General features: G+C 49.0%; 1 protein-coding gene, 1 long non-coding RNA gene and 1 pseudogene across 2 annotated transcripts; 1 reads left to right on the forward strand and 2 right to left on the reverse strand.

Moving 5' to 3' along the window:
* Positions 1 to 765: 765 nt before the first annotated feature.
* PRSS27 (serine protease 27) lies at positions 766 to 7,883 on the reverse strand. The gene is made up of 6 exons (XM_004270279.4): positions 7,728 to 7,883; positions 4,402 to 4,428; positions 3,582 to 3,744; positions 2,197 to 2,468; positions 1,647 to 1,816; positions 766 to 1,196 (listed from the first exon to the last, which is right to left on the reverse strand). Exons 1-6 carry the CDS (start codon positions 7,780 to 7,782, stop codon positions 903 to 905), a joined length of 981 nt encoding a protein of 326 aa, XP_004270327.1. The 5' UTR covers positions 7,783 to 7,883; the 3' UTR covers positions 766 to 902.
* A 1,552-nt stretch (positions 7,884 to 9,435) lies between these two features.
* Positions 9,436 to 18,740, forward strand: LOC125961459 (uncharacterized). The gene is made up of 2 exons (XR_007472201.1): positions 9,436 to 14,370; positions 14,972 to 18,740. It is a non-coding gene; the product is annotated as an uncharacterized LOC125961459 (long non-coding RNA).
* A 548-nt stretch (positions 18,741 to 19,288) lies between these two features.
* Positions 19,289 to 19,594, reverse strand: LOC101270131 (cysteine-rich PDZ-binding protein-like; annotated as a pseudogene).
* Positions 19,595 to 20,737: the final 1,143 nt, after the last annotated feature.

Raw genomic sequence — 20,737 nt, forward strand, 5'->3', positions numbered from 1 at the left:
AACGAGCTGGGGCCTGGGCTCTGAGACCTATTTCTGCTGGATTCCTGGTGGCCACAGGCCGTCACGGGAGGACTGGGAGGGGGATGGCGTGGAGCTACTGACAGGACAAGGGACAAGAGGGGGCAGCAGAGCTGGGGTGGGGCCCCTGGAGGCAGGGCCAAGCACCAGGCTCTCTGTGCAGGATTGCAGCTCATTCCTGAATTCCCCAGGGATCCTCGCAGAAACCATTAAAGACTGCTGCAAGGATGGCCTGAACCCCAAACTTTGCAGAAGGAAGAAGGAGGGGGTCCTGGCCCAGGGAGCTGCTGAAGCCTTGGCCTGTCTCAGTGAGGGGCCTGTCCTGCTGACCTCCACGGCCCCGAATGGCCTGGGCCTTGCCTCCTCTGTGTGACAGCCAAGAGAAGTTCAGGGTGATTCAGACATAGGCAGTGGGGGCTGTGCTCCCCCACGCCCCGCAGAGCCCCCCTCCTTCAGGACCCTCTGCCGGGCCCCCTGCCAGTGTCTGTTGCTGCCCCCAGTGCCCAGAACAGGGCACCCCTTGGCAACACTCATGGTGACGACCACGTTGGCAAGGATGCTGAGGCGGGGGTGCGGGTCAGGGAAGCCCCTGTGAGGGGGTCAGGCCACAGGTGTCACAGGACTCGGTGATGTCTAGCCTCCAATGTGCCTGCTGTAGCTCCTTCCACTGGGGAGCCTCATCCGCCACACCCCCTGCCCAGCACCGGCCCCATCCTTCCCCGAGGGTCTACACCCAGGCAGCCGGCACTGAGGTTAGGGTTTTATTGGAGAGTGAACATAAATAAAAATAAGTGGGCGTTAGAGAGTAGGGAGAATTGGAGAGCTATTTACAAATGTACACCATAGGCTCCGGGGCGCCACTGGCCCACTGGCCTGAGCGCAGCTCAGAGGAAGGTGAGCAGGGCCATGAGGACCAGGAGGATGGCATGGGCTGCCAGGCAGGGTGCAAAGTTCTGACCGAGGGGCTGCTGGCCCCGGGGGTCCCGCTTCTGGCCACCCGAGCTAGGCCGCTGGAACTGCAGTTCTGGGATGATCCGATGGATCCAGTTATGGTGGGAGGTGACCCGGATATAGACACCTGGGCGGTTCCGGCGGGCGCAGCCCTCACCCCAGCTGGTCACCCCAGCCTGCAGCCATGACTGACCCACAAGGCACACCAGGGGGCCCCCCGAGTCTCCCTGCAGGTGAAGAAGAGGTACCGTTAGAGTCCACGGAGGCGCAAGAGCCAGGCTTTGCAGCTACATGGGTGCACACATGCCTGTCTGCCTCCCTTTATCTGTTCTTCCCTGCCCAGGACCCACCCCCCCACCCCCATCCCGCCACCCAGTCCTTCCTCTCTGACCTGGGGTGCCCATTTCTCTAACATCCCCAGACTATCCACCCTGATTCATCTCAGGAGAGTGTGTTGAAAATGCAGTTTCCTGGGTCCCACTGCAGACCTGCTGCCTGACTCCCCCGGGTGGGGTCCAGGAATCTGCTTTCCCAGCTGGTCAAATGCACAGCCCTGTCCTGACCCCATGGGCCCGCCTCCTGGGGCCTTATCCCTTGTCCCAGGTGGGCTGGCTTCCACCTTGACTGGGGTCTGGGGAGCAGGGCTCAGCCTTGGCACGGCCCACCCTGGTCCCTACCTTGCAGGCGTCCTTCTTGCCCTCGGCGAAGCCAGCACACAGCATGTCGTCCTTGATGGTTTTCGGCTGGAAGCCGGGCTCAGAATCCTTGCTGTAGAGCAGGTTGCACTTGGGCGTGTCAATGATAGGCACAGCGAGTTTCTGCAGGATCCGGGGGTTGGGCAGGTGGTCTAGGGAGGGGAGACACAGCCTGCGACTCAGTGGACAATCTTACTAAGGACTCCGGGGCCCTGGGTTCTTGAGAACCACAACTCTGTCCCTTCCCATTCTTGCTTGCGTTTAGACCTTCTCTTCTGGCTGGGGGCTTTGTGAGACAGAATTCCTTCTTCCCTCCTCCTACCCACCAGCCTGGGCTCTTTCTATTCCCCACTCTCCACTTCCCCATGCCTCCTCTTCCTGAGTCTACTGCCCCTTTCCCATACCTACTCCACCCATTTGAGTAGAGATCATGTGCACCAATATCAACAGAAAAAGATTGTTGGTTCAGAGTGGCCCCCACGCTGCCTTCTCTAGGCATGTCCCGCATTCTCTCCTGGCCCTGCCCCATTACCTTGTTCACTGGGGTTGCCCCAGCCGGTGACCCAGCAGTTCATGCCCGTCTCAAAGATGACTGAGGGGTCAGGCACACACACAGGGAGGATGTAATTGGTGAAGGTCACAGGTGCCTCCAGCTCCACCAGAGCCACATCGGCACTAGAGGCCATGCCTTGGTACAGGGGGTTACTCTTGACCTGCTTCACCCGGGTGTACATGGCATGCGGCCCTGGCTTCACCAGTTGCCGCACCCCCAGCAGGACCTGGCACAGGGATGTTTCAGAGGTGCTGGTGGGAGAGCAGAGAGCTGGTGTGAGGCAGCCCCACAAGGGCTTCACAGGTGGAGTTGGTGGAAGTTAAATGGAGATGGGAAAGAGGGAGGAGTTGGGCTCCCCATGGTGCCAACATCTCTCTGTACATTGTCTTCAAAAAAGTAATCTCCAGTGGGACATACATCAGGATGAGGTGGGTAAGGGGGTAGAAACTGAAGCAGCTTTAATTCCTGACTTTAATTCCCAGCTATACCCCGGCCAGCCTGGCGACCATGGGCAAGTCACCCAGCAAGTTCTCTGTGACTCAGCTTCCTTGTCTGTAAAATGGGGACACTAACATTCCCCACCTGAAAGGCTTGCTGTGAGGGTTGAAGGAGATGATCACCCACCAGGGTGCATCTGGGGGTTGGGCCTAACCTTAGGCAAGCCGCCTACTCCCTCTGAGCCCGAATATCTGAACTTAAAATGTGAGGTTTTAAAAGAATTGCAGAGCTGTGGTGAGGCAAGAGCCAAGATGCTTGGGAAACCCTGAAGGTCTAGGACCAGGTGGGTCATAGTATGGTAGTAGGGATTGGGTGACTTGGCCCTTTGGTTAGGGACGGCATAGGTGACCTTAAGGCCATTCTGCTCGAGTCCACCTGTACCCAGAGTCCCAGCCAGAAAGGGAGTGTCTTGGATTTGAGGTGTGGGAGGGGGACGGGGAAGAGGGCCAGGGCATGGGAGGAGCCTGCCAGCATCGGCAGGGGCAGGCCCCAGGTCTGGCAAAACACCTCACTGGTGAGACCAGCAGTAGGGGAGTGTACCCCTCCCAGCTGGGCTGGGGGGAGCAAGAGCCAGGAAGCAGGGGTTGCTGCTGGAAGCTGGCCCCAAGGTTGGACCTAAAGGGAGCTCTGGTAGGGAAAGCTCAGATAATGCAGACCGAACCCGCCCCCCATAGGTGGTCAGCCTGAGCGCCCCACACTGCAGCGGGTCGGCTCTGTCCGCGGTGCTGAAGCTGGGCGTTTTGCGGGGTTGGGGAGGTGTGGGAGGTGTTGTCCTGTCTGCATTGTCTGCGCCCCTGGTGGGGAGGGAGGCTGGCTGTGCTGGCGAGGGGGTGGGGAGGGGGAGCGTCGGGGCTCAGCCAACTCACTTGGAGAAGCAGTGCGCTGCAGTGAGGACCCAGCGCTCTGTGATGAGGCTGCCCCCGCAGAAGTGGCTTCCATTTCGCTGAATGCTGACCTGCCACGGCCACTCGCCCTCCAAGGTGTCCTGCCCGCCCACCATCCGGTTCAGCATCCTTGGGCTTCCGCAGGCTAGGGGAACACAGCCAGGGGTGCGCTCACTGGGGGCCAGTTCCATCGGCTCTGATTCCATACCCCCAAACCCACACTTTCACATTCTGTTCACTTCCCGGCCTCCCTGCCCCTGACCTGCTTGGGGACCTTAGGCAAGTCAGAGGCCTGGGCATCAGGTCAGCCTCTGACACAGGCAGACCCTTCCCAGCTCTGGGAAAGTCCCCCACCGCCATGGGCCCCACTCCCTTCACCTGTGAAATGGTGACATCAGACCTACCTGGGGCGGGGAGTGAGATAACACGGGTAAAGGTCTTATCACAGAGCCTGACAAATGGGCTCCTGGAAGGTCAGTGGGTGTTGGGAGGGTCCCACGTAGGGTAGGTGAGTGGTCTTCCAACTCTGTCTTTACCTTTTTTTCTGTTGCTTTCCCTGCCCCCCTTCTCCATGCTTCCTGCCTTGATGGCCCTCTTGTGCCACCTGCACTGTGTGTCAGACCTTCCCCCTCCACTCCTGCCTGGGCTCCACAACTTTCCTGCACTGTGGGATTCCCTGTGCCCGGCCCATTCATTCTGGGTCTCATTCCGGGGGTGTGTGAGGGTGTGGGTTTCTGATTAGTCTTGCAGCTCTCAGACAAGCCCACTCCTATCCCCCGACCCAGGGGACTTGGATGCTTACCAGTTAATGCCTCAGCCTCCTGAGTCCCTGGAAATGAGAAAAAAGAGGGTGATCAGCCAACTTAGCTGAAGCTGAGGTCTGCTCCTCCCCGCCCCACCCACCATTGCTGGTCAGCGTAGCCCCTCATCTGCTCCACACGCAACCTCCTGAGGACTCAGCAGGACAGCCCACAGGGGGACCTGGCAGGAGAGGCCAGCAGCCTTCAGTTCCCCACAGGTCTGGCCCCCAAGATGTGTACAGGCCAGACATGTGGGCCAGAGCTCACCTGCAAGGGCAGACAAGCCCCTTGCCACAGGGGGAAACAATCAGGAGATGCCAGTGAGGGGACCCTGTCAGGGCTGACTCTCCTGTTTGGGGCAGGAGGACTCCTTGTCCCCACAGGGCCTTCCCTACACACCCCACACTCGTCCTGGTCAGAAGCTCTGCGGAGCATCCAGCCTTCGGCCCTGGTGCTGTGGGATCTCCCTCCCCATCCCTCTCCACCAGCCCGGGGCTGGGATGAAGGACGAGATAAAGGGAGCGGGGCTCCATGTCTGGCTGGAGTCCTGGGGCGACAGCCCAGATACTTGGGTCTCGGGGGAGTAGAGAAAGGCCAGCCAGTGGTTGTGGGTCAGTCCTCCCAAGATTCCAGATTCCCAGGAGCCAACCCCTCTCTCAGACATTCCATCATGCTTGCAGTTGGAGCCCAGGGCACCCTGCTGGGCCATGGCATCCCTGCCCATGGGAGGGACAGGGGAGGTGTGAGGGTGGAACCGTTCGGTAATGGCCTCCATCTCCCCAGGATCCATTGCCCCCATGTCTCTGGACATAGGCACAGGGCCTGCTACTTGGCTTTGACAGGACCCACCCCACCCCAGCCCGGAAACCCCAGCCAGGCCGACAGTCCCCAGCCCAGTGCCAGCAACACTCCAGAAATACCCGCCCTGTAGAGAGAGCCCCACTCACATATCTGGTTCACTGGGGGCAGATCTGATCAGAGCTGGGGTGGGGGGCTCAGGACAGCCTCTCCCCACCTCAGCCCTCAGTATTCCCCCTATACACCAGCCCCTCTTGGTAACCAGTTCCAGGCAGCTGAGGGGCCCTGGGGGCAGGAAACGACCAGGCTGAGCCACGCCTCTCTATGGGGTGCCCAAGGACCCTGGGGATTTTTACAGGACCCCCATTCTTGCAGTCTAAGGGGTGCACTCCCCAATGCTGGGGGTGCTGGATGACGAAGCGGTGTGGGGGGGAGCTGTGCTTGGAGCAAGAGGAGGAGGAGGGGCCTGAGGAGGCACAGGCAGGACTGGCCACTCTTCAAAGTAGAAGTGCCAAGCAGAAATGTGAGGGTGGAAGTAGTCAGCCCAGGCCAGCGGGGGGTGGGGGGGAGCAGGAATTCTGCCTGGACATTGATTTGTGTTAATGAGGTGCCTTTTTAAAATGCAAATACCCCCAGGAGGGCAGTTCCCTCCAGCCCCTCATCTTAGTATAATATGATTTAATTAGATTGATAACACCAGACCCCATGCTCTTTCTAAGGCTGATGCTTCTGCTGGCAAGATGCTCCCATTCACCTTGTCCTCGCCGGCATTAACGTGCTTTCAGGCTTGTTCCCTCCCTGTGGGACTTTTCCAGAGCCTTGTCCAGATTCTCCCCACAGCCATCCCCCCTCCCATACATGCAGATGGATCCTCCACTGCCTGCTCCCAGGATCAAGGGCACTCCCACCCTGCCTGGCAGCACACCCACCCCCTACCCCGTTAGAGCTCTGCAGTCTTCCTCACCCCAGCCTAATGCAACTCTGCTTCTCATTCGGATTGAGCCTTCTGGCCTCTGAATGTTTGCCCACAGCACCCCTTTCCTCCTGGTGTCTACAAATCCAGATTCTATATGGTCCTAATCCAGATCAGGCCTAACTGAAATAACTCCTCCTCCAGACAGCCCTCCTCGCTTGCACTGTCTGGGAAGCCTGGCTCCCTCTTCTGAGCTTTCTGTCCTCCTGCCTGGCCTCACAGAGCTCTGCTTACCTTGCCCTGGGGGTAGAATTGTTGTCTCATCTCACCTATGGGCTCAGGAGCTCTGTGAAGGCAGAGCCCACATCCAGGGGGCCTGAGCCCGGGGAATGTATAAGAGGGAGAGAATGGGAGCAGCTGTGGGAGCACGGCTGACCGGGAAGGGGTGATGTGGAGACCTGAACTCTGCAGGGTGGGTGTCCTATAGGGGCTGGGTGAGCTGGTGGGGGTGTCAGGCCCCTCCTCTGGGCCCAGGGCCCTCATGCTCCTGTAGCTAGTTGCTAGTGGGGATAGGAGAGACCCAAGGCTCTAGGAGGGAACAGCCAGGGATGAGGGGCAAGGACAGTGTTGAAGGAGTTCAGGCCTCTGGTCACAGCTGTTTGAGAGCCAAGTGCAGGCCGCTGTGTCCATTTTGGCAATGACCTTGGTTTCTCAACCCACCAGGAGCAATCACAGTGTTACACACCCTGGCGGAGATGGGCTCCCTCAAAGAACGCTGTGGTTCTTGAACCAGGAGGCCAGGGGAGGTAGGCGGGGCAGCGAGACCTGGAGAGGCCCTGTGGAGCCCAGGGAGGCTGGGGCCTCCCCACCAAGGTGCCGCCCTGGTGCCCTCCTCCCCTGGTGGAAAGCCTGGAGCCCTGGCTGAGTTGCAGCCTGGGGTGACCCGGCCTGGCCCTGGGAGGTGACTTAAGGACAGGGAAGTGAGGTGGCCCAGGAATGCGGGAGAGTTTCCCTGGCAGAGAGCAGCCCGCCCACTGGGAGGGGCCTGCAGGTGGGTCCCCTGGCTGGCACCTGCTAACCCTGACCCATGATTGGGAGAGGGGACAGGGGTTCAGGGCCTGCTCCTCCCATACCCTCCCTCTCTGGTGGGAGCTGGAGCCTGCACCCCTGTCCCCCTGCTCCCTGCTAAGCCCTCACCAGCCTCCCAAGGATCCCAGGCTCAGGCAGCAGCTCAGCTACCTCTCCCGGGCCCAGCGAACAGTGGCCCAGGGATTGGAGGGCAGGGGTTTTGAGTTCAGATCCTGCACCCATGCAGCCCTTGGAGAAGGGAGAAAGGCCCAGATGAGAGGAAGCAGAAGCGCCAAGCCCAGAGCTTGGCCGTGCTTGCCCAAGGCAAGGGAAGCAGGGTTATGGTTACTGCCTCTGGGCTCCTCCCGGGCCTGCATCCACACCCCAATCCAACTTCCCCACTTCACTCCCCCAGGTGGGATGTCTGGAACCTTCCCCCTGGGGCAGGGAGGAGAGGCCCGTGCTGCAGCCCCAGGCCTGGCCAGGGAGTGGGGGGCTTAGCTACAGCTCCAGGTAGGAGAGAGGGGCCCTGCAGCCTCTAGGACTCACCAAACCGCAGCAGCAGCAGGAGCAGGAGCAGGGCCACAGCCGGCACCTGCCTCATGGTCTTGGCCTGGCTGGAGTGCCCGACGGGCAGGGGACAGCAGTGGCAGGAGCTCCGTGAACACTAGCACAACATTCGGGGCTCCATGAAGTGGGGTTATATGCTGGAGATGAGTGTCAGCTTGGCTATGCCACTGGACCTGTCAGCCTGGCCCGCCCAGTTCCTCTCAGCAGGAAGGAGGCACCCCAGAACCCCGACTCCTCCATGACCTGGCCCTGAACCCCAAGGGGCCAGACCCCTCACCCTAAGACACCTTGGGGTTTGGGGGCCAAGGTGCATCTGCCCCATTTAGGTGCTTGTGGCATGGGGTTCCAACCCCCACCATGGCTGACCGCATCCCCCAACTGACCACAGGCCCCACATAAGCTGACTACAGTCTGCCCATGAGACCCTTCCTGTTTCATTCATTCATTTGTTCATTCATATTTATTGAGCATCTACTATGTACTGGACATCAGTGAAAGAAACAGAGTCCAGGACTGGGGCTTACACTTTTGGGGGGAGGGGGGATGGGCACGGAAAAGTCCAGGTCACCTGTGCTTATGGAACAAAGGAGAGCAGGGAAGGAGTCCGGAGCGGGGTCCCCAGTCGACCCCAGCGCTCTCACCGGCCCTCCCTCCAGGAAGTGGGTCCCAGCAGTCCCAGAACCGGCCCCAAGGTGGCCATGACCTCCCTTCCCCTGCCTCCCTCCCGTTCCCGGGGCGGCACCCTCCTCCCCTGGGCCGGGGCCGGGGGGGTGGGCTTCCCGGAACCCGAGGGCCGGGGTGGGCGGGGCGGAAGCTGGTTCTGGGAAGGCCGGGCCGGGATGACCGTCCCCGGGTAACCCTGCCCTGGGCGCGTCTGGCCGTGTCCGGGACTTGCGGCCGCCACGGAAGCGACTCCGGGAGGAAGTTATTTGGGGTATGGGGCTGACGTCAGAGGCGGAGTCGGGTCTCGGCGGCCACTGCCCGCCCAGGCGGCGGTTCGGATTTTGGCCGGAGGAAGGGACCAGGACCGGCAGATCCCCTCCAGAACTGGGATGGGGAGCGCAGGATAAGAGGCAGAGCCCTGCCTCAGCCTCCCCGCCTGCGCAGTGGGTGCGAGCGTGGCCTGGGTGTGCTACGGTACGCCCCGGGGGGTAGTCGGAGCCGGGGTTGCGGTCTCCGGGGCTGGGTTGGGTGTCAGGCAACCCCCGCCCTCTTGCCTTGGCCTTCGCGGGAGCTCCTGGTCAGCGCAGTTCTGCCCTCTAGTGGCCGCCTGCAGCAGCGCCGGGCGGGCCGGGCAGGATGCTGAGGGGGGGTGCGGGGGGGGGGTCTCTCACCTCCTCGCTGTCCCTCTTCTTCCCATTCCTCCCACCTCCCCCACACACACACCGCGAGCACTCCCACCGTCCGTTGTCCTCCTCTCCTGACCCCCTCACCCCAATTCTCACTTTGCTTCTCCATCAGCCCTGTGAGGGGGAGGAGGCGTCACCCTGAATTCGTGACTGCCACCCAGGCGCTGACCCGCCTTTTCTCGCCCCCCTGCCTCCCCTGTCCCTTCTCTGCGACCCCTGTGTCCTGTGTCCCGGAGTTCCCGGTGGGGTGTCTGGGCGAGTGGGGTCCCTCGGGGAGGGAGGAGCAGAGTATGGGAAGAGGGATTCTAGAATCATTCGGTCATTCAGTCCGCATGGGAAGAGGGATTCTAGAATCATTCGGTCATTCAGTCCGCAAGTGTTTTTTGAGCACGTTGGGTGCCCAGCACTGTCCAGTTATGGGGAACATCAAGGTGAACGGTGTGGAGGAGATGGCAAGACAGAATTAAATCAAAAATGTCTAATCATAAACTTTGGAAAGTGTTTCAGAACGTCAGGGTAACCACATTTCTCCAGGCACCTGATGATTAATTCCCAGGATCTCAGAGGCCTTTCAGATTCTTTTGGGCCGACCACTTACTCTCAGGTCCTTCTCGGTTTTCTCTGCCTTTGCTTTTAAAAGCCAATTCTAAGAAGGCTGTGCCTTGAAATCAAGCAAGCAACAAAAGTCGAGAGGTGATCAGAAAGTGGGGACACCGGGGAAGGTTGGGCTCCTGATGACTCCAGTGACTAGAGAAAGAGCACCCGTGTACCCTGGACACCCGTTGGCCCGGAGCCTGTGGACCCCCAACTGAGCAGGGAGCTGGGGGTAGGGGTGCAGGGTGAGCAGGAAGCTAGGTCCCTTCCTCACTCCTGCCACCAAATAGGTGAGGAGGATTGGAATCCAGAGGGATTCAGAGACATAAATATGTTTTATCAGTTTCTCCTTAAAAAAAAAAAAAAGTGGGTATCTATCAACTCTGGAAGGGGGCATGTTTTCTAATGTTAGAAGTCACAGTACACAACACAAAAGAAAAGAGATGTGGCCCATAAACTAAAAAAATACAAGCAAAGTTGGCTTCAAAATAAAATAGCAAACAATAGGAAAAATATTTGCAGGAAATGTGGCCAAATGATGAGAACATTATTGTCCAGAGTGCTTAAGAAATTGATCAGAAAAACCCTGAGCCCCTAAAGATGAAAAGAACAAAGGACGCAGACTAGTCTCGGAAGAGGAAAGCAATTTGGCTTATAGACTTTTTGAGAAATGTTCAGCATCAGTGATTAAAGAAATGCAAATCAAAGCCACAGCAAGGAGATACTGTTCTCCTGTGTGGAGTTAGCTTGACCTTGGAATGCTGTTAGTCAAGGACGTGGGGAAATGCCCCAGCTGGTGGGCATGTAACTGGCACAACCCTTCCATAAATTGGTCTGTCAGTCTTTTAAAAATAGTTATTTCCTTTGACTCAGTGAATTCATCACTGGAAATCTATTCTAAGAGGACAATCCTAAATACAGAAAAAGCATGAAGATGTCAGTGGCCAGGTCATTTATAATTGCAGAAACAAAACAAAAACAAAAATTTGTTGGATGATGGTAAATAAAACTTCCTTTGAATATAATTAATAAAAAATGACATTTCCATGGAGAGTGGGTAAATGTGGAAAATGCTCATAATATAAGGGGAAATTTTAAAAGAATGTGTATAAAGATTTTTAGAAAATATAATGACTGAAAGAAGTTAAATTTCAAAACAACAGCAGAAAAGCTGTTGTTTTGAAATTTAAAAAGGAAAGCTTGCAGAATGTTCAGGAGTGACCATCCAAAAGAAAAGCTTGCAGAATGTTCAGGAGTGATCATCTAGGAGGGCTTCTGCAGTCATGTGGATTTCTCTCAAAAGTAGGTGACAGCAAAACTAGAACAAAAAATTTTACAGTTTTTATGGAAACACAAAAGACCTCGAATAGCCAAAGCAATCTTGAGAAAGAAGAAATGGAGCTGGGGAAATCAGGCTCCCTGACTTCAGACTATACTACAAAGCTACAGTAATCAAAACAGTATGGTACTGTCACAAAAACAGAAATATAGATCAGTGGAACAGGATAGAAAGCCCAGAGATAAACCTATGCACATATGGTCACTTTATCTTTGATAAAGGAGGCAAGAATATACAACAGAGAAAAGACAGCCTCTTCAATAAGTGGTGCTGGGAAAACTGGACAGCTACATGTAAAAGAATGAAATTAGAACACTCCCTAACACAATACACAAAAATAAACTCAAAATGGATTAAAGACCTAAATGTAAGGCCAGACACTATCAAACTCTTAGAGGAAAACATAGGCAGAACACTCTATGACATAAATCACAGCAAGATCCTTTTTGACCCACCTCCTAGAGAAATGGAAATAAAAACAAAAATAAACAAATGGGACCTAATGAAACTTAAAAGCTTTTGCACAGCAGAGGAAACCATAAACAAGACGAAAAGACAACCCTCAGAATGGGAGAAAATTTTTGAAAATGAAGCAACTGACAAAGGATTAATCTCCAACTGAGACTCATGGAACACAACAGGTATTCATGGGACCTTTGGTCCTGGTTCATGGGACCCAGCTCATGGGACCTTCCTGTGATGCTCCAGTTGAAGGAAGAGCTTCAGGACCCAGGGTGGTGCAGATGGCTTTCCATCTTAGCCCCAGGATGTGCTGCCACTCTCTGGTGGTGATGCATTCTCCAGTCTCCAAGGTGACTCCTGGAGCCAGGCACACTGGAGTCTCTTCCTCAAGGAATGCCAGCTAAGTGGGCTACAGCTCCTCCTCTGCCCCACTCAGTGTGAGCAATCCTACGGAAGGACATTAACTGTCCCACAAGTAGCCCAGGCTGGTTGCATGGCCACTATGTGACCACAGGACAGAGGTTGTTAGCAGAAAGGAGGAGGGAAGGAAACGTCATCAAGAAGCAATAGCTATGACACTGACTCCAGCGTGAGAGTGAAATAAAGACATTTTCAAACATGGAATTTCTCAGAAAATTTACCCCCAAGGCATGATTTTTGGGAAGCCACTGGGGGGAAGATGTTCTCTGACTAAAGAAGGAATAAACCAAGAAAGTAGGAAATATGGGCTGTGGAAAACAGAGATGAAACTCAGAAGAGAGAAGGGAATCTGCAGTATGCTGGTGAAGGGAGATTCCAGAATGGCAGCTGTGCCCCAAACAAAGAGAGCAGCCTTCACTGGAACACTGTGACAAAAGAGACAGGAATGCTGACAATGTCACACTGTCATCATGATACACTGTGCCACTGAGCTGTCTTTTCAATCAGATGAAACAACTGGAGGATTTGCTACACCAAAACAAGATGTAAATCAAGAAAGAGGAAGATGTGAGACCCAGGACAGGGAATCCAAACCAGGAGAGAGGCAAATGGAATTCCAAGGATGACAGTTAAAGGGACATCCCAGGATGACAGTGGTGCTTAGAGAGCAACTATCCCAGAGAAAGGAAAATGGGTACATCAAGGAGGGATGAAAAAGAGGAAAAAAAAAAAAAAAAAGGAACTGATATGTTCCCTAATGGGATTGACCTGGTGGAGATTTGGAAAGTTTGGGTAGGTACAAAGGCAATTATTAACTTCAGGGGAAAAAATTAAGAAAGGGAACAAACGTAGTACCCCCCACCCAAAGTCTCATCCTCTTATGGTATCAGCCAGACTTGAGGTCCAGGATCTGGTCAACTAAATCAGATTTAGGTGCAGATGAGGCTTCTTGGGCATAGTTCCTCATGATCTGAAGAACTGTGAACTAAGGAGTTCACCCTGCTCCCCCAACATGCAAGGGTGAGGAAGGGACAGGGTAACCACAATAGATAACCCCACACAGCAAGCACTGGTCTATAGCATTTCTGAAATCTCACTAAGAACACGTGCTACTCCCTTCTGCTCCAGGAGCAGGGAGTGTGTGTTGTCTAGAGGCCCTGGGAGTAGTTCTTCATGACTCTTAGCTCTGCCCTTGGGCTTTTGGCTTTGGCTTCTGAATCATCCATGCTTTCCCATAAAACATGGTTCATTTCTGTAACTGAATAGCTTTCTCTGCCAACCTGCTTCTTGTCTGTAGAAAGTTGGGGATTTAAAGAACTGTCCCTTTCAGTTCAAGCTTGTACAATTTGCTGACTTATCATAAATAATGTAGGTCAGAAGACAATGCAACAACTTTAAAGTGCTGGAATAATGGCGATGACATTACTATCAACCCATCTGTCAACCCATAATTCTACATCCAATGAAAATATTCTTCAAGCATGGAGGGGAAATAGACAATTTCAGATAAATGAAAACTAAGAGAATTTATTGCCAGTAGGTCTGTACTATAAGAGAAGCTAAAGGGAGTTTTCAGGCTAGAGGTAAATGATCCCAGGTGAAATTAAAGATCTTCAGAAAGGACTAGGAGCACTGAAAATATGTATATAAATATAAAATACTCTTTTTCTTCTCAATTTCTTTAAAACACATGAACGTTTAAAGCAAAAAGTATATTGTGGGGTCTGTAATATATGTAGATATAATACATATGACAACTATAGTATAAAGTACAGGATGAGGTAAATGGCCTATATAATTGCAAGTTTCCTACATTTTATATGGGTTGGTATAATATTAGCTTTAAGTAGACTGTGAAAAGTTAATAATTTCCACTTTTTACATTTGTTATTGGGACATCCCATGTGATCAAACCAAACTCCCAGTAACTGATATCTTATTAGGAGTATGATGTGTTGACTTCTCAGAAGATACCTAACACTCTGGATTTCACTGGTTTGTACAAGAATTCCCACCCTGGCTAAAAAATATTTTTAAATGGGGTACCTGTAACTTACCTCTGACTCTGACCCAGATAAGAGATAAAACAGTCCATCAATTTTTAAATGCCACTTGATAAATGAGAGTTGACCAGTCTGATCCTTGACACTTATTCTCCTAATTAGGCCTCAGTTGACTAAAAAACTGAATGCAAGGTATGTTCTCACAATACTTGTGATTGTTTTCAGATCATTCTGCCCTCTCCACTGTTTGATTCAGAGTCTTAAATATTGGCGCAAAACCGTTATTCTGAACTGGGATCCAGCTAATCACACCAGGCAAAAAAAAGCCTCATGATCAAAAGTGGTGCTGTTCGAGCTTGTTTTGAGGGGGTTGTGGAGAAATTCTGATGAGGGAAATGGTGCACACCTGGATGAACCAAGCAGATGCTGATGGAAGGACAACAGACGTCACACAGGTGTGTCCCATCACCTATGCTCTAGCTCACGACTCTCAGGTTTTCTCAGAATCCAGAAACAACTGGAATTGTTTTCTCTGATACCTCAAGTAGACCTACTCAGGGACAGAATGAATAGACTTACTGCTCTGCTAATTAATTTACCTCTCAAAATGTGCAAAACAGATTCATCTTTGTCAGACCATCTGGTTTGTTTCTCCCTGACAATATTTATTTATTGACTCATCCAGTTTTATGGAAGTATAATTAACAAATAAAATTTCTATATATTTAACATATACAATGTGATGATTTGATATATGTAAACGTTGTGAAATGGTTACCACAATCAAGCTAATTAACATATCCATCACCTCCTGTAGTTACCATTTTGTGCGTGTGTGTGTTGAGAACACTTAATATCTAATCTTTTAGCAAATTTCAAGTATACAATATTATTAGCTATAGTTACCATGCTGTACATTTGATCCCTAGAGCTTATTCATCTTATAACCAGAAATTTGTACCCTTTGGCCAACATCTCATTTACCCCACCTCCCAGCCCCTGGCAACCACCACCATACTCTATGCTTCTCTGAGTTTGACTTTTTTTTTTTTGCAGTATGCGAGCTTCTCACTGCTGTGGCCTCTCCCGCTGCGGAGCACAGGCTCCGGACGCGCAGGCTCAGCGGCCATGGCTCACGGGCCCAGCCGCTCCGCGGCATGTGGGGTCTTTCCGGACCGGGGCACAAACCCGCGTCCCCTGCATCGGCAGGCGGACTCTCAACCGCTGCGCCACCAGGGAAGCCCCTGAGTTTGACTTTTTTATATTCCACATGTAAGTGAGATTATACAGTATTTGTGTTCATAGTGTGTCTGGCTTATTTCACTTAGCATAATGTCCTCCAGGTTCATCCATGTTGTCCCAAAGCAGGATTTCCTTCTTTTTAATAATATTCCATTGTATATTTGTATTCCATTGTATATTTATACCACATTTTCTTTATCCATTCATCCATTGATGGACACTTGAGTTGTTTCCATATCTTGACTATTGTGAATAATGCTGCAATTAACACGGAAGTGCATATATCTTTGAAATACTGATTTTATTTCCTTTGGATATCTACCCAGAAGTGGAATTCCTGGATCATATGGTAGTACTATTTTTAATTTTCTGAAAAACCTCCATACTGTTTTCCATAATGTCTGTATCAATTTACATCCCACCAACAATGTACGAGGGTTCACTTTTCTCCATATCCTCCCCAACACCTGTTAGCTCTTGTCTTTTTAATATTAGTCATCCTCGGGGACTCAGTGCTTTCACTGCCGTGGACCCGGGTTCGATCCCTGGTCAAGATCATATAAGCAGTGCAGCAAGGCCAAAAAAAAAAAGGATGACCTGTTGGCCATCCTAACAGGTGTGAGGTGATATCTCATTGTGGTTTTTTTTTTTCTTTTCATTGTGGTTTTGATTTGCATTTTCCTAATGATTAATGATGTCAAGCATCTTTTCACATACCTGTTGGATATCATATGTCTTCTTTGGAAAAATATCAACTTGGGTCCTTTGCCCATTTTTAAATGGGGTTATTTATTTATTTTTTTGCTATTGAGTTGTGTGAGTTCCTTACACACTTTGGATATTATCCTCAGTATATATATGCTTTGCAAATATTTTCTCCTTTTCAGTAGGTGGCCTTTTCGTTTTGTTGATTGTTTCCTTTGCTGTGCAGAAGCTTTTCAGTTTGCATATTCCCAGTTGTTTATTTTTCCTTTTGTGGTCTGTGCTTTTGGTGTCAAATCCAAAAAATCATTGCCAAAACCAATGTCAGGGAGGTTTTCTCCTATGTTTTCTTCTAGGAGTTTTATGGTTTCAGGTTTTACGTTTAAGTCTTTAATCCATTTTGAGTTAATTTTTGTGTATGGTGTAAGGGTCTGATTTTCCCAACATCATTTATTGAAGAAACTATCTTTTTCCCATTGTGTATTCTTGGCACCCTTGTCAAAGATTAATTGACTGTATGTGTGTGAGTTTATTTTTGGGTTCTCTGTTCTGTTCCATTGGTCTATGTGTCTGTTTTTATGCCAGTACCATACTGTTTTGATTACTAATAACTTTGTAGTATAGTTTGAAATCAAGGAGTGTGATACCTTAAGCTTTGTTCTTCTTTCTCAAGAATCCTTTGGATATGCAAGGTCTTTTGTGATTTCATATGAATTTTAAAATTACCTTTTCTATTTCTGTGAAAAATGCCATTAGAATTATGATAGAGATTGAATTGAATGTGTAGATCCCTTTGTGTAGTGTGGATATTTTTAAAATATTGTCTTCCAATCCATAAAGACATATCTTTCCATTTACTTATGTCCTTTTTCAATTTCCTTCATCACTGTCTTATAGTTTTCAATGTACAGACCTTTCATGTTCTTGGTTAAATATATTCCTTAGAACTTTATTCTTTTTGATGCTATTATAAATGGGATGGTTTCTTGATTTCTTTTTTCAGATAGCTCATTGTCAGTGTATAGAAATGCAAATGAATTTTGCATGTTGATTTTGTATCCTGCAACTTTACTGAATTCATTTATTCTAACATATTTTTGGCAAACTCTTTAGAGTTTTCTATATGTAAGACTATGTCATTTACAAACAGGGAGAATTTAACTTCTTTTCTGATTTGTACGCCTTTTATTTCTTTTTCTTGTCTAATTGATCTGGCTAGGATTTCCAGCACTATATTGAATAGAAGTGGTGTCATACAGAGTGAAGTAACCTAGAAAGAGAAAAACAAATATCATATATTAACACATATGTGTGGAATCTAGAAAAATGGTACAAATGAACCTATTTGTAGGGCAGGAATAGAGACATAGACATAGAGAATAGATATGGGAACACAGCGGGGTAAGGGGAGGGTGGGATGAATTGGGAGATTAGGTTTGACATAAATACACTACCATGTGTAAAATAGATAGCTAGAGGGAACATGCTGTATAGCCCAGGGAGCTCAGCTCAGTGCTCTGTGACGACCTAGATGGGTGGGATGGGGGAGGTGGGAGGGAGGTCCAAGAGGGAGGGAATATAGGTATACATATAGCTGATTCACTTCATTGTACAGCAGAAACTAACACAATATTGTAAAGCAATTTTACTCCAAAAAAAAAAAAAAAAGTGGTGAAGGTAGGCATCCTTGTCTTGTTCCTGATCTAGAGGAACAGTTTTCAGCTTTTCACTGTTGAATATGTTAGCTGTGGGCTTGTCATATATGGCCTTTATTATGTTGGGGTACATTCCTTCTATACCTCATTTGTTGAGAGTTTTTATCATAAAAAGGATGTTGAATTTTGTCAATGCTTTTTTGGAATTTACTGAGATGATCATATAATTCTTATTCTTCAATCTGTTAGTGTAGTATATCACATTTATTGATTTGCATATGTTTAATTTTCCTTTCATCCCATGGATAAATTTCACTTGGTTGTGGTGCATGATCCTTTTTTTTTTCAATAGTGAACTTATTTATTTATTTATTTATGGCTGTGTTGGGTCTTCATTGCTGTACGTGGGCTTTCTCTAGTTGCGGAGAGCAGGGGCTACTCTTCATTGCAGTACTTCTCATTGCGGTGGCTTCTCTTGTTGCAGAGCATGGGCTCTAGGGTGCACGGGCTTCAGTAGTTGTGGCACGCGGGCTCAGCAGTTGTGGCTCACAGGCTCTAGAGCGCAGGCTCGGTAGTTGTAGAGCACAGGCTTAGTTGCTGTGCGGCATGTGGGATCTTCCTGGACCAGGGCTTGAACCTGTGTCGCCTACATTGGCAGGCAGATTCTTAACCACTGCGCCACCAGGGTAGCCCGCATGATGCTTTTAATGTGCTGTTTAATTCAGTTTTCTCTCATTTTGTTGAGGGTTTTTGCATTTATGTTCATCAGAGATATTGGCCTATAATTTTCTTTTTTTATACTGTCTTTATCTGGCTTTGGTATGAGGGTAATGCTGACCTTATAAAATGAGTTTGGAAGTGTTCCCTCCTCTTCAATTATTTGGAAAGTTGAGAAATATTGGCATTAATTCTTCTTTAATTAATTAATTAAATTCTATTTATTTTTAGCAGGGGAGGGGGAAGTAGAGGAGGTAAAAAAAAGTTTGGTTTCTGCATCAAAGCACTTTCCCTAAGAGTGGTGATTCATTCATTGCATATCATCATGGGTGCACATGGTTATCCTGGCTTTCATGACAGTTTGAATTCAAGGTAATGTATGGAATATGTATTTTTCTGAAATCCAATGTATTCATGTGGACATATACAGGGTATCCCTTGTGTTCTCATTCTCATATGAAAGATAATGGTACTTTGGCTTCAAGAACAAATAAAAAATATCATAACTACAGCTTGTGTTTGATTTGGGTCTGGGCTAATTACTTAAGGAAAAATTTAGTAATAAAGGTCTCAGATATTTAAATTCCCTATGAAGCTGCAGTTAATTAAGGGGCTGCTGATTCTGAGAACTATGCAACCAACAGGGAATGAGGGAAGAATTACATGTCTGGATGCCAAGTTCAGAGCCAAATATCAATAATCTCCTTCACACTTTTGCAATATCTACAAATAAAGTAGAGAGAAAGGATAAAAATAATATATAAATAATGATAAATAGAAAGTACATATAGAACTGGGAAAATCATTTTTCATTACATTTGCCACGTATTCCAGTTCAATAAGATGTTTGTAAGGAAAAAAAGCAACTTAAGACAGAAAACTAGTTACACTGTTGCAGTTCAGAACTGCTTGAAAACAGAAGAATGAATACCAATCAACTTCCCTGATTTAAACCTAATTGTTTTAAGACATATTTTGTAACCTGAACATCTATGTTATGCCTTGAAAATTCAAAGCAAAAAGTAAATCATATGGAAAGCCAGAAACTTCAATACATCTAGACAGACGTTTGCTTGTAGTTTCTGGTATCCAAATTTTTTTCCCCACACAGTGCAGACGCCCTTTTTGTAGGCACAGCACAGGCAATAATGAGAACCCAGTTGGTGCACAGAACTTTTACAAATTCTGCAAGTGGAGGACCTATTCTTTCCATGTGGATCAAGTCTTGCTTTTTTTTTTAGGTCAAAGCTTTATTTTTGTCCAGCTCTCTTCCACCACTTCCTGTGATATTCCTTGCACCATCTTTCCATGTATCTAGAGTGATAACAGTACCAAGTTTCTTTTTACATTTTTCACACACCATCCTTCCATGACAGAAGGAGTGGTAGCTAGTTCTTCTTTAAATGTTTGGTAGAATTCACCCATGAAGGCTTCTGGTCTTGGGCTTTTCTTTGTTGGTAGGTCTTTGGTTACTGCATCAATTACCTTACTTGCAATTGGTCCATTCAGATTTTCTATTTCTTTATGATTCAGTCTTGATAGGTTGCATGTTTCTAGGATTTTATCCACTTCTTATAGGTTATATACAATTTGTTGGCGTATAGTTGTTCATAGCAGTCTCTTATGATGCTTTATATTTCTGTAGTATCAGTTGTAATGTCTCCTCCCTTTTTTCTTTGTTAGTCTAGCTAAAGGTTTGTCAGTTTTATCTTTTTAAAAAACCCCAACTATTAGTTTTGTTGATCTTTTTAATTGTCTTTCCAGTGTCTTTGAAATTTATCTCTAATCTTTATTTCCTTACATCTGCTAACTTTGGACTTATTTTTCCTTCTTTTTTCTAATTCCCTGAGGTGTAAAGTTAGATTGTTTGAGATCTTTCTTTTTTCTTAACGTAGGTGTTTATCACTCTTAACTTACCTCAGGATTGTTTTTGATGAATCCCATAAGTTTTGGTATGTTGTGTTTGTCTCAAGATAGTTTTTTATTTCCCTCTTGATTTCTTCTTTGACCCATTGGTTGGTTGTACAGGTGTATATCATTTAATTTCCACATATTTATAAATTTTTTTCCTATTTTTATTTTTAGTGAGTTAGGAAGGAACTGGACTTCTAATTTTATTTATTTATTTTTGGCTGTGTTGGGTCTTCGTTTCTGTGTGAGGGCTTTCTCTAGCTGCAGCGAGCGGGGGCCACTCTTCATTGCAGTGCGTGGGCCTCTCACTGTCGCGGCCTCTCTTGTTGCAGAGCACAAGCTCCAGACGTGCAGGCTCAGTAGTTGTGGCTCACGGGCCTAGTTGCTCCGCGGCATGTGGGACCTTCCCAGACCAGGGCTCGAGCCCTCTGCATTAGCAGGCAGATTCTCAACCGCTGCACCACCAGGGAAGCCCTCTCCTATTTTTGATTTCTAGTTTCGTACCATTGTGGTTAGGTAAGATACTTGATATGACTTCAATCTTATTAAAATTGTTAAGACTTGTTTTGTGACCTAATGTATAATCTCTCCTGAA

Source organism: Orcinus orca, chromosome 16, assembly GCF_937001465.1.
Source record: "Orcinus orca chromosome 16, mOrcOrc1.1, whole genome shotgun sequence".
Taxonomy (NCBI): domain Eukaryota; kingdom Metazoa; phylum Chordata; class Mammalia; order Artiodactyla; family Delphinidae; genus Orcinus; species Orcinus orca.

Excerpts from the sequence above, each read along its gene's own strand:
- PRSS27 (XM_004270279.4), bottom strand. The coding sequence starts at position 7,782 with ATGAGGCAGGTGCCGGCTGTGGCCCTGCTCCTGCTCCTGCTGCTGCTG. Across the intron at positions 4,429-7,727 it reads CCTGCTGCTGCTGCGGTTTG|GGACTCAGGAGGCTGAGGCA; the intron begins GTGAGTCCTAGA and ends TCTCATTTCCAG. Across the intron at positions 3,745-4,401 it reads GGAGGCTGAGGCATTAACTG|CCTGCGGAAGCCCAAGGATG; the intron begins GTAAGCATCCAA and ends GTGTTCCCCTAG.